The sequence below is a fragment of the Olea europaea genome, chromosome 3 (genome assembly GCF_002742605.1).
Source record: "Olea europaea var. sylvestris chromosome 3, O_europaea_v1, whole genome shotgun sequence".
NCBI classification, from domain to species: Eukaryota; Viridiplantae; Streptophyta; class Magnoliopsida; order Lamiales; family Oleaceae; genus Olea; species Olea europaea.
The window spans coordinates 6,148,699-6,160,662 of NC_036239.1; the positions used below are offsets into that span (position 1 = coordinate 6,148,699).

The 11,964-nt window shown below is 34.4% G+C and overlaps 1 protein-coding gene across 1 annotated transcript; it reads right to left on the reverse strand.

The window, feature by feature from the left end:
- Positions 1 to 2,137: 2,137 nt before the first annotated feature.
- Positions 2,138 to 6,772, reverse strand: LOC111383778 (magnesium transporter MRS2-3-like). The gene is made up of 6 exons (XM_023007931.1): positions 6,229 to 6,772; positions 5,431 to 5,670; positions 5,198 to 5,326; positions 4,169 to 4,329; positions 3,545 to 3,788; positions 2,138 to 2,715 (listed from the first exon to the last, which is right to left on the reverse strand). The coding sequence occupies exons 1-6, from the start codon at positions 6,691 to 6,693 to the stop codon at positions 2,428 to 2,430; spliced, it is 1,527 nt and encodes a 508-aa protein (XP_022863699.1). The 5' UTR covers positions 6,694 to 6,772; the 3' UTR covers positions 2,138 to 2,427.
- Between the last annotated feature and the right edge of the window lie 5,192 nt (positions 6,773 to 11,964).

Genomic DNA, 11,964 nt, shown 5'->3' on the forward strand with positions numbered 1-11,964 from the left:
GACAGCCATTGCTACCGTCGCCTTTACCTCTATCTTTCTTTCTTTCTTTCTTTTCTTTGTTTTTTTTTTTTTTTTTTTTTTGGCCCCAAAATTTTTAATTTTTTAAAAAAAAAAAAAAATTTTTAAAAATTCTTTCTTTTCTTTGTTTTTTTTTTTTTTTTTTTTTTGGCCCCAAAATTTATAATTTTTTAAAATCAAAAACAGATTTTTAAAATAAGGGTAAGTTGGACATTTCCCACAAAAAGTGACATTTTTTATAAAATTAGGTGCACATGCAAATTTTTTATGCATTATAAAAAAAAAAAAAAAGAAAGAAAGAACATTTTTTATAATTTCCCTTTATTTAATGTCTACTTACAATGTTGATATATACGTCCAAATCAAGTAAAATCATTTAATAAGAATGACAAAATTATCTCCCATACCCGTCCTGCATTGTCATGCCCTCTATTTGAGCAAGGAATCTCTGCCCCGTAGGTAAAATGAGCAGAGACGACGAACATGGTCCCACCATGAATTCCATGAACCCACCCCATATTTTTATATTTTACGCTTAGGGTCCGTTTGATTATAAAGGTGAAATTTGGGTGGAAAAAAAAAAAGAATTTCAGGGAATTGAATTGATGGGAAATTTTTTTCCTGAAAATTGTAAATTATTGTGTTTGATTGGTATAATTTTTTACGTGAAAAATGTTTAAATTAAAGTATTTTTTGGTGTCCGTTTGACTTTGTTTTACATAAAAATTATCAATTAAAGGGATAAAATTTACTAATATTGGAAATGAAATTTGTTTCTATTGTCAAAAAATAATAATAATAATCAAGAAAATCATCTATCTTTGGATCTTCGTTTGACTTTGTTTTACATAAAAATTGTCAATTAAAGGAAAATATTTTTTATAATAAATCTTAGAATTTGTTTTCACTGCAAAAAAAAAAAAAGTGCTTCAGTAAACCGGAAAAACCAATTCCCACCATCCTTCAAAACAAAGAAAACTTCGGCCCCGTTTGATTGCACGAAATTTTCCATTGAACTTGGAATTCGAATTCCAACTTCCACTTTTGGCCTGTTTGATTGACAAAATTTTCCAGGGAATTGATTTTCCATGAATTTCTAGGTACAACACCTTAAAGCGTGATTTTCCACCTTTTTTTTCCTAGGGGATAGGTGATTTTTGGTTTTCCACCTTTTTTTTTATTTTTTTTTGCTTTTTTTATTTTTTTTTAATTGTTGGGAATGGGAACAAATTTTAGGAATAATTGTAAAAGAGGATATCCCTGAAATTGACAATTTCCACGTAAAATAAAGTCAAACGAACATCAAAAAATACTTTTACTTCAACATTTTCCATGTGAAAATTTTATACAATCAAACACAATAATTTACAATTTCCATGAAAACAATTTCTAGGTAATTCAATTCCTTGGAATTCATTTTCTTTCCATGTAATTTTCCTACTTGTAATCAAAAGCACCCTTCAATTCCCAAGAAAAGTTAGAAAATGTAATTTCATGGGAAAAAAATGATATCAAACACCCTTAAAATTCAAAGTTGGAATTGATTTTCCACTTTCCCTAGAAAATTTTGGTCTATCAAACGGTGCCTTATATATTTTTAAAAATTTTAAAATAATACTAAGAATCAATAATTAAATTGAAATGTAAATGAAGATTTATTCCCCACGCCACCTGAATTCCCAACGAGATAAAAATGGTAATGGTAGCCCCAACCCCACCTTTTTGTCATGCCTAGGTTTAATCAAATTTGGAAAATTCCCATTAATAGTAAATCAATTTTACATGTTTCCCAAGTCCAAATCCATTCATATTTTGTAATTCTTGAGAAATCGGATTTTTTCTAATATTTAACTTCAATATAGCCAGAAAAAAAGCTTTTATGCCCCTGAAATCAATATTTTCCATTAATATCAATATCAATATTACATCACGTTCAATAAATTACACGCAATTCGATGAGAATTTCTAAGCATCAAGAAATTCACAAATATTTCAAGAAACTACGAATATAGAGACCGAACGAATGCAGCAGCAACGTACTTTGTTCAAGTCCGTAGAAAAACTAGGTGCATGCTTCTTTTTATTTGAATTCTACAACAAATATTTATAAGCCCACAAGTAAAAGTTGCAAGACCATTTTGATATTTAACAAAGAGATTCTGAAAGCAAATAACCACAAGATCCTGTGTCACAAAAGAATAGATAAATAAAATAAAGAAGCAGATTATACAGAGACGGGGAGTTTATGAGATCACTTGCATAAAGCACACGAAGAACTCGATAAAAAAGCATCAGAACATCAACCACGCATATGAACGCAAAATAAATATCTGTCAACATATCATCCAGACATCTCCTGGTTTCCATGCACAGTACAATAAGAAGCTGAGACTAAAAACACAGTTTGACTCACTCCAGTAGCCGTCTGTGTTTACACCAGGCAATTGCAATCACATAAAGGAAAACAGTGCCAGCTGTACCTCCCCCGACTGTCCAAAGGAATTCTGGCATCCCAGCTATATGGTCATCAAACAATTCAATCTTGATGTTCATACCAAAAATCCCAGCCACAACCACGAAAGCACTCACCACAAGGGTTGCCGTTGTTAGCATAACCCCCATTTGTAAGAGATGGTTTTGCTTGTCGTCCAACATAATGTTGATATAATCTTCCGTGTCATCTACGTACTCCCTCAGCTTCCAAGAACATCCAAGGGATAAAATGTCAGTACATGTATTATGTAAACAAGAATGTTTGGCAAGCAATACTAGCAATAACTTGACACAATGATTAACAAGATTTTAGTATCTTTTTCTTCTCGTGCTGTTCACTCCACTGCTATCCAATCTTTCTGGTCAAACATGCCATAAATGTTTGTAGTGCAGTTTTGTGTTTCTTAAAACCAAAAAATGCATATAGAGAGAATGATAAACTATCCATAGCACAGTTTTGATGGGACCAAATTTCTCCTATGGAAGCATCTCGATCACAGCACAACATAAGATCAAAAAGACAAAAAAAGAACAAATTGTTTTAATGGTTTGTGAAGACTAAATTCTGTAACCAATAAAAACGAATTTCTAAAGGTGCCATAAGACATTTTCTGCTCCTTTTAACTTTCTTCTATCTGTATCAAGCAAATATCAACACTTATAGAGAACAAAATACAAGGTTCATCTCACAACAGTGATAACATGAGGTTTCACTGATAAAGAATTATGTGGCAAAAACTTTGCAGATGTATTCAATGAGTGCAAATAATGTTCACATAATGCCATTTGGAAACACACTGGGTAGAAATCTTGCAAATCTGAGACTTCTCCCATCAAATGACTATTTATCACTTAAATGTCGACATATCATCCAGGATAGTACTCAGAACCAAATTTCAGCAAAAAGCAAAAGAAACTAATGCACCAAAGAACCCCCCTTATGAAAAAAGAAGAAGATTAAATTACCATTTTGAAGCTCCTAAAGAGATCAAATCAATTTAATATTATTTAAACATAAAGATTAGTTACGTACTGTGGATAATTTATTCAGTGTACCATCAATCTGAACAAAATATGCTTCCAAGAGCATTTCGAGCTCTTCCACGTCAAGGTTCTTGCTTATAGCACTGTGTGTAATGGTATGGGTCCCTTGACTGTTTCTGCTAGGAGCAACAGGGCCTTCAAAAAATTGCTCCTGGCGGTTGGCAATCTGCTGAAGATCACCATCTAAAATAAAGGAACTCCCATTACCTTCCACTGATATTTCAGCACGAACCCTGCCATGTTACAAGAAACGAGTTGTAACAGTGAAGAATTACTGTAAAAACGGTTGAACTACCTCGTCTAAAAACTAAAGCTGTAAGAAAGAGGTCAAACTTTATTCTTTTGAAGGTGAGAGAGGTCAAACTTGTTTATTTAGACCGTCTCCAATAATAAAAAAAAAAAAAAAGAGTAGACCAGATTCACTTTTTACCATGGGCGTCGTGCACAAGTTTATATAAGGGTGGCAATGAGACTTAGATCTAAGTCTTCTACCTACCCTGATGCCATTTTGAATCACCTAATAATCTGTAAGGTTCACTTTCAGATGAGATGGTTCACTATTATCTAGAAATATGTCTTATGATTTAGTCGAAATGGAGAGGATATCACGTGCCTGTCATCCATTTCAGACTGAACAACTTCATCCATGTCATCTTGCTCATTTAAAGAAGAAGCAGAAGAATTTTCAAGCTGTTGTTGCGCAAGCTTTTCAGTCAAATACATCTCTGCCATATCTTCATCGTCATCAAGCAAATGCTCTAATTCATCCCTTACCTAAAAAATTATGTCAGAATTACCAGATGAAGGGTAACAGGAAAAAGTAGCTAATACACGACCAAAGTTCCAAAACTATTAAGAAAGTAACTAGAAATTATCTAGACAATATTGTCAAAAAAAATGATATTGTCATAACAAGCTAAGAAACTATGCCATACGCATCGTTTTTTGTGCGAGTACTAGTATATACATGAAAATTAGCACTCAAAGAATGGAACAGTGCTAAAATGTACGAAAATCTTAAAGATCCAATAAAAGGAACATTATTACTCCAAGCGGATTTACTATCACAATTTTGATATAGAACATGCTCCAAGTACGAAATTGCATTTGTGTTATTATTACTTACCCCAGGGGTAAAATTCATATATATTTAATGAGCGAGAAGAAAAAAATATCATATAATCTCAATTTGCATCAACGGTTTGTCATCTCATTATATATCCACCCAAAGATCACTTCTATATGATAGATTGTATTGAATCACTTCTATATGATAGATTGTATTGAAATCCTTATAAAAGTTCATGCAAAAGAAAAAAGAACAAAACAAAAGCAAATGATAGCCTCTACTCCATTTAGGTACATATGTCAAAGTTGTTGATTTTTTGTCAGTGTTACAAGTCTTAATATGCAGTTGTAATTAATTAGAGAAATCAAGCCTAACAATCAAAGATGACAATTAACTGAGCATGAATTCAACAATTGCGCGCACACACACACACAAATCCCTAAACAGAAAACTTCTCCTGTTTTAGCAAAGAAGACAAACTAAAGTTAATCAGAGTTTAGTTTCAAAGCCAGATAATTTAGGCAGTAGAAGCAGACGCTTTGAAATGGGATTACAGAGACTCATCAAGCCAACCTTTTGAACTCGTCCAGTTATTGCAACCAAGCGACTTTTAATTTGTCGTACACGTTCCAAATTGAGCGTACTAATCTTTGAAGTCAGCTTATCCAATGCAGGATGAGCTTCTTGCTCCAATGTCCTTGCCTAGCTTGAAATCAGGGGAAAAAGCATTCAAAATAAACCAAAAGAGCAAAGGAGACAAGAAATTGCATTTTTTAAACAGAAAGAGCAGTATAAGAATTCTGTACTTCACTATCCAAACAACTGCAAGCAGCTTCAAGGCACGCCTCCAAAGCAACAAACTCAAATGGAAGAAGCTTCAATCCGTCTCGATTCTCCATGACCTGTTGCCTCTCATCTACCTTCCTCTCCTCATCCTTATTCAAGAAACTCCCAGAATAATTTGGAGGACTAACTTCTCTTGATTGTGGCTCTCCCAAATCATATAAATTTGCCCAGTCCGCATTCTCACCATTGGTTCCAGCTTCCTTAATTGCCATCACCCCATATGATCAGATAAATGGGAAACTTATAATATGCACAGATGTATATGAGTTCATGTAGACAAGGAAAACTCATCCAGTTGAATAAATTTCAAAATTTGGGAAACAAATATAAATTGAATATATTAAGTAAAGAGTGACATTCATTGGCGGCATTGCAAGCACTAGTGGAGCGCAAATTTATCTTACCTAGTTAAAAATGGAAGTGAACAAGTCGATCTTCCCACATCAAGATATATAATCAAGAAAAAAAAAAAAAAAGATGAGAGATAAAAATTAGTAAGAACGCACTCTATATCAAGTATTATTCATCTTCTACCACTAATACGAAATAACATACTAAAATTGAGAAAATCAAGATTCTGTGGCATATTAAGTACATTAGCATATCAACATCAACGGCCAAAATGATCAATTTTTAGCAATAAAAAAATTTGTTTTTAACCTAAACTCCAATAATCATCAATAAAAAAATTTACAGTTTCACATAAACTCTTCAAAAGCAAAGTATATATGCGTGTATATGATGAGATGGAGAGAAACCTGAGCCTTGATGGCCTGATGATGACGAAAAATTCTTCTCTGAAGCTCTTCAACGAAAGGGGTGACTGAGGGATCTCTGGAATTCAGCAAGAGCACTTCTTGGGCCGTGATTATTGCCTTTATGTGCTCCAAATTGATAACAATTGCCCGCTCTCGACCCAGAACGGTAGAGGGATAGGAGAGGAGTGGGTCCAAGATCCGGAGATCGCGAGCAGGGAGGCCCGTCCTCCTCATGATTGCGTGTTTTCCGGCCTCCACCACCTGGGCCTGTCCCGTCGACTCCAAAAGCAACCAGGGCTTCACCCCAGCGGCCTTCTTTCGCAGCCCTCCTCCAATGCTTATACCTACACCACCAGGACCCGCGGTGGTTGTTGTTGGGCGAAGGAGGGGCTCTCCGGTTCCTTCCTCGTCGGCCACCGCCGCTTGAGCAGGGTATTTTGGCGGGGGAGGAGGTGGGCCCGTCATGGTTATGGCCTATGCGTATGTTTGTCTCTGTTTTTCTCTCTGCTTTGTTTGGTTTAGCATTTCTCTCTTCGTTGTTGTCACGGTTTAGCCGTGGGCAGTTATTTGGAAAATTGACACGGAAGGTCCTTCTCTTATGGTCCTTATTCTTTCATTTTTGGCAATGACCCCCTCAGCCTATTGGGTTTTTTGCAAATAGTCCTTTTTTGAGATTCCATCCACTCATGACGCTAAGTTAGCATGTGTCTCTCTGCGATTAGTATAAGTAAGGCTAATATTGTCCTTTTCTTACTATTACCTCATATTCTTACGTTAAATGAACAATTTGAACTTTAAAAATTGAACAATGTGAAGTGCAATGTGCAATTAATAGTACGAATAGGAGATAATCGTAAAAAAGGACTATTTGCACGTAAATCCAATAGGTTGAGGGGTCATTGCTTAAAATGATCAGGACCATTTGCACACAAAGGCCATATAGTAGGGACCTTTTATGCCAATATCCCTTTTTCTTTTTGTTACTTTTTTCTCTTTTTATTGTTTTTGGGCCTTTTTTTTTTTTTCCAACCATGTCACAATGACCAAAAATGGTTAACATGCAACTTGACCACACTCACAACGATAAGGCCCACTTTTTCTGGAATTTTTTTATTCAAGTAGAGCTCACGCAATATATGAAAATATGTCAACCATCATATCAAAAAAATTCCAACAAACAAGGAAAATTCCCTTTTTTTTAAAAATAATTTCTTGTTTTTGTTATTCTACTTTTATTTGTCTGTTTTTCTTTTCAATTTATTAAAGTTAAAGAGTAGAATTTTCTTTTTATGTGACACCGGCGGAAAAGCTGGATGAAAATCGCCAAGGACCATCTGAATGAATTAATAAAAGGGTAATTGGCACAAAAAGTCCTTACCTTTCAAGATTTTTGTGGCAAACGTCTCTACCTTTCATTTTTTGGCAATTTCACCCCCACTTTTGTTTTTTATTGCGCAAAACGTCCTTCCGTCCACCCTCCATTAAAATGCAGCGTTAAATAAAAAAAATGGGATTTTTATAATCAAAAGGCAGGGTTAAAATCGTCCAAACACATTTCTCTTCACTGGCTTCACTCTCGCTCCTTCATTACGCATCAACCCATTCTCTGGCAAAGGAGACGACGCGAATTGTATATTTTTTTTTTTTGATATTTTTGAACAGGATAATTAGCACAAAATGTCCCTACCTTTCGGGGTTATTGTGAAAAATGTCACTACCTTTAATTTTTTGGCATTTTTGCCCCTATTTCAACATTTCTTTCCGTTGAACGTCATTTTCACCAATTTTTGACATTAAATGACCAATATACCCTTCCATGTAAACAAAACAAGAAAAAAAGAAAAGAAAAATAAAGAACTAAATTCAACTGTGGGCCAAACTTTTAAAAAAGTGCAAATGAGTCAAAAAATCTTTATTAAAATATTTTTTTTTTAAAATTCTCTCTCCTCTTCTTCTCATCCCCTTCCTGCTCCTCGTCCACCACCGCCGTCACCGCGGCCAAAATCACAATGCACAGAGCACAAAATTCTCAACAACTTTCAGAAATTTCTCAACAATGCGTAGAGCACAAAATTCCCGATTTACTTCAGGATCCATCGTTGCCGATTGGTATTGTCATTACCTTTTTCTTTGCGTCTCTCCTAATACCACAACTCAATGGAATCTATATTTACTTTGGTTTCTCATTCCTCAATTGAGAGAAAACAACTAAACTGAAAAGAAAAAAAAAAGTACTGAAATTTAAACCTTTTTTTGGACGACAGCTCGTAAACTTCTTCAGGTGCTTCATCCTCGAGGAAAAGTGGACAATCAGCCACGTTTCTAGAGTGCTGATGGAGTCATCTTGCTCATGAAATCTACCTTCCATTATTATCATGCATTTGTATCTATATATATGTATGTATAAGTCTCATTTTATAGTCGCCAGAAAGAGTTGGTGAGGATTGGGAGAGGTAGTCCTCGTATAATTGCTAAAGGTTGGACCATATATGATGAGGATGAGAGTGATTGGAAGAGTCATACCTCTGCAATTGCTCAATCCATTCATTTTATCAAGAAACAATTTCATCCAATTTTAAACTTGTTTACTTAAAATTTCTGAAATTTGTTGGAAAATTTCTGAAAACTGTGCATTGAGGTTTTGCCCACCACCAGTGGTAGGCGAGGCATAGGAAGGAAAGAAGAAGAGAGGAGATTTCTTTTAAAAAAATATTTTAATAAAGATTTTTGGACTCATTTGCACTGTTTTAAAAGTTTGGCACATAGTTGAAATTTGTTCTTTATTTTTCTTTTCTTTTTTTTATTGTTTTGTTTAAATGGAAGGGTATATTGGTCATTTAATGTCAAAAATTGGTGAAAAGGACTTTCAACACAAAGAAAGGTTGAAATAGGTGCAAAAATGCCAAAAAATAAAAGGTAGGGATGTTTACCAAAATAACCTCGAAATGTATGGATGTTTTGTGCCAATTACCCTTTTTGAACAACTGGACAGAAAGAGGCAGTTTCTGATTATGTGGCCTTCTCTTTTCTTCATAGTAGGTTTGGTTATTGATGTTGATTGTTGAGTACTGGTTTTGATATGTTTGATTATTAATGTTGGTTGTTGAGTATTGGTTTTGCTGGGTTTGGTAATTGAGCTTAGCTGTTGATTGTTGGTTTTGTTGTGTTCGAAATGGGTCTTAGGAAAATTCTATTGCAAGGTATATAAGCAGGGTTGTATCTGGCTCAAAATATGTAGGGACGGTTTTCACATTTTTTAACAAACGTAGGGATGTTTTGTGCAAATACAATGAAAAGGTAAGGATGTTTTGCGCAAATATAAAGGTAGGGATGTTTTTTGCAAAACAATGTAAATGTAGGGATGTTTTGCGCAAAGACAATATAAAGATAGGAATTGTGATCACAAGTTCAACTTCACATTAAATTGGGAAGAATACCCGTTTATCTTTCTCATCTTCTCCATTTCTATGTATTGTCCATTCACATAATCACATTTTAATTGATCTTCTCACTTTACCCTTTATTTACACTCTTCGTAAGCGCAAAATGGGGATAAACATTTCAATTTTATCGACTACATATTCATTCTTTTCATAAACGTTGCAAAAAAAATTTAGCAATCAAGCATTACAATAGCCACTGTTCACAAAATATTTTCTTTCGATTTAAATTACCGCAAGTGTACGGTTCATTAACAAGTAATAAAGTGGATCAATTGAGTCCGAATATCTTCCACAAAGATTGATTAGTTTAATTTTACCTAACTCGACCTTAACCAAAACTGATTTATCAAACGTGAATTGTAGTGACTTAAATTAACCTTACTCGGACTAAATATGCAACTATGTATGATTTGAATGAACTAAAATGCAAAGTGAATGTGTTGAATGCAAGTTGATGTACTCAATGAATATAAAAGTACACTAGGATCACAAATCCCCAAGCAATGCTCAATTTAATCTTAATTCCACACTTTGACAACACGATGACATTTTGAAAAATCAATACTCCTAAATCTATCCAATATTCTCTCTCGAAATGAATTGAACCTATTCTCATATATCACCAGCCTATATTTCTATGACGGATGCAAATATACGATAATGCATGTAGTTTTGTGAGTACTTAGAGATTCACGCAAAGTATAAGGCTATATTTCTATCCCCTATCGGACCCTACGATGATTTATACCTTGTCGAATTTATTCCTCTTCCTTCGAATAGATGAAACAAACCACCAAAACTCACACAATTACGAGCTCATAATCATGGAAGCAATTAAATGCATATAAATCATTCAAAACAATCAATACGTGCTTTAGTGTCAAAATACGGAACAAAGAATTAAATATCACATTACAAGGTTCATCGATCTCCTAATATAGATTTTTCTAACCTAACATGATGGGAAGAAGAATATAACAATAAAAATCAAGAAAAGACATCACCCTATTGAAATTCTTGAAGTGGGATCTTGAATCTTCTTGTTCTTCCTTCTTCTTGCTCTTCAAATCCTCTCAAAATAATGTATAATGCATGGTGTCTATTTTTGGACATCCCTAGGGTTTTCAAAAACTCCCAAGATTTGTTTCCATAAGAGTTTTAATCAGAAAAAAAATCAGAAAATTTTCGCCGCGATTGGCCTGGGCTGTCGCTCAGGTAAAACCCGGGCTGTCGCACAAGCTAACATTTTCTTCTCAGTAATAAGAAAAACATAAGGGACGATCGCCCGGTTTTTATAACTGGGCTGTCGCCCAAGCAAAATTTCTTCCATATGTTGCATTTTAGCCTTCAAAGTCGATTTTTTATTCTTTCAAGCCCTTTCTCTTGCAATTTCAACTCTTTGACTTTCATTTGCATCCAATTGAACCCGCAACATCTTTAGTCTTCATTTTGTGATCCGAATCAACTATTAAAATGTTGCAATTTAGTCCTCATACTTTGGGTTTTCTTCTTTTTTTGTTCTTTTTCGTTTCTTTTATCTTGAATTCCACCACATTCATCAATATAGTCCTACAAAATATAATTACATAGAATTAAGCTATAATTCAAACTCTTTGATCATAATTAAATCATATTTGTGAACTAAATAAGTGTGTAAAAACACACTTATCAAACCCCCCAAACTTGAACTATTGTTTGTCTTGAAACAAGATAATGTCTCAATACTAAACCAACATGGCTTAATAACCTGCCATGTCTCGAGATTGGACTAAGTATTTGACTTCAAAAAGTTTTGATTAATGCAAAAATGAAATCAACATTTACCTGTTGATTACATACCCGCCGTGTGTGTGAAATCATGCTAACATATTTAGTTCATGATGGGGTTAGTCCCGACCCAGAGTGGTCAAATATGTCCTTACTTCGCTCGAGAGGTACACAAACCCCCAAACTTATTCTTTCACTCAGTTATCCCAGGGTTGTGTTTTAAAGTTAGGATTTTAGGTAACTGCAGTCCTTATCCTCTCTTAGTTTGGATATATCTCACTATCACAAGTTCACATGTCAACAAACGAAAGCTCTCCCAGATTTGATTGCTTCAATACTTAAGATTAAACTAAGTTACTAGACTCGCATCAAAGGTATAGTTTTTTCAACCAAATGTCCAAGGGCCTCTTGATGTTATCGTGTCTTTTCTCACTTATTTTCTAATAATTTTTTTTTTACGTCATCTTCTCATTTGCTTTCTATATAACCCCTGTAACAAGTTTTGGGCCGATGACTCCCAAACCAA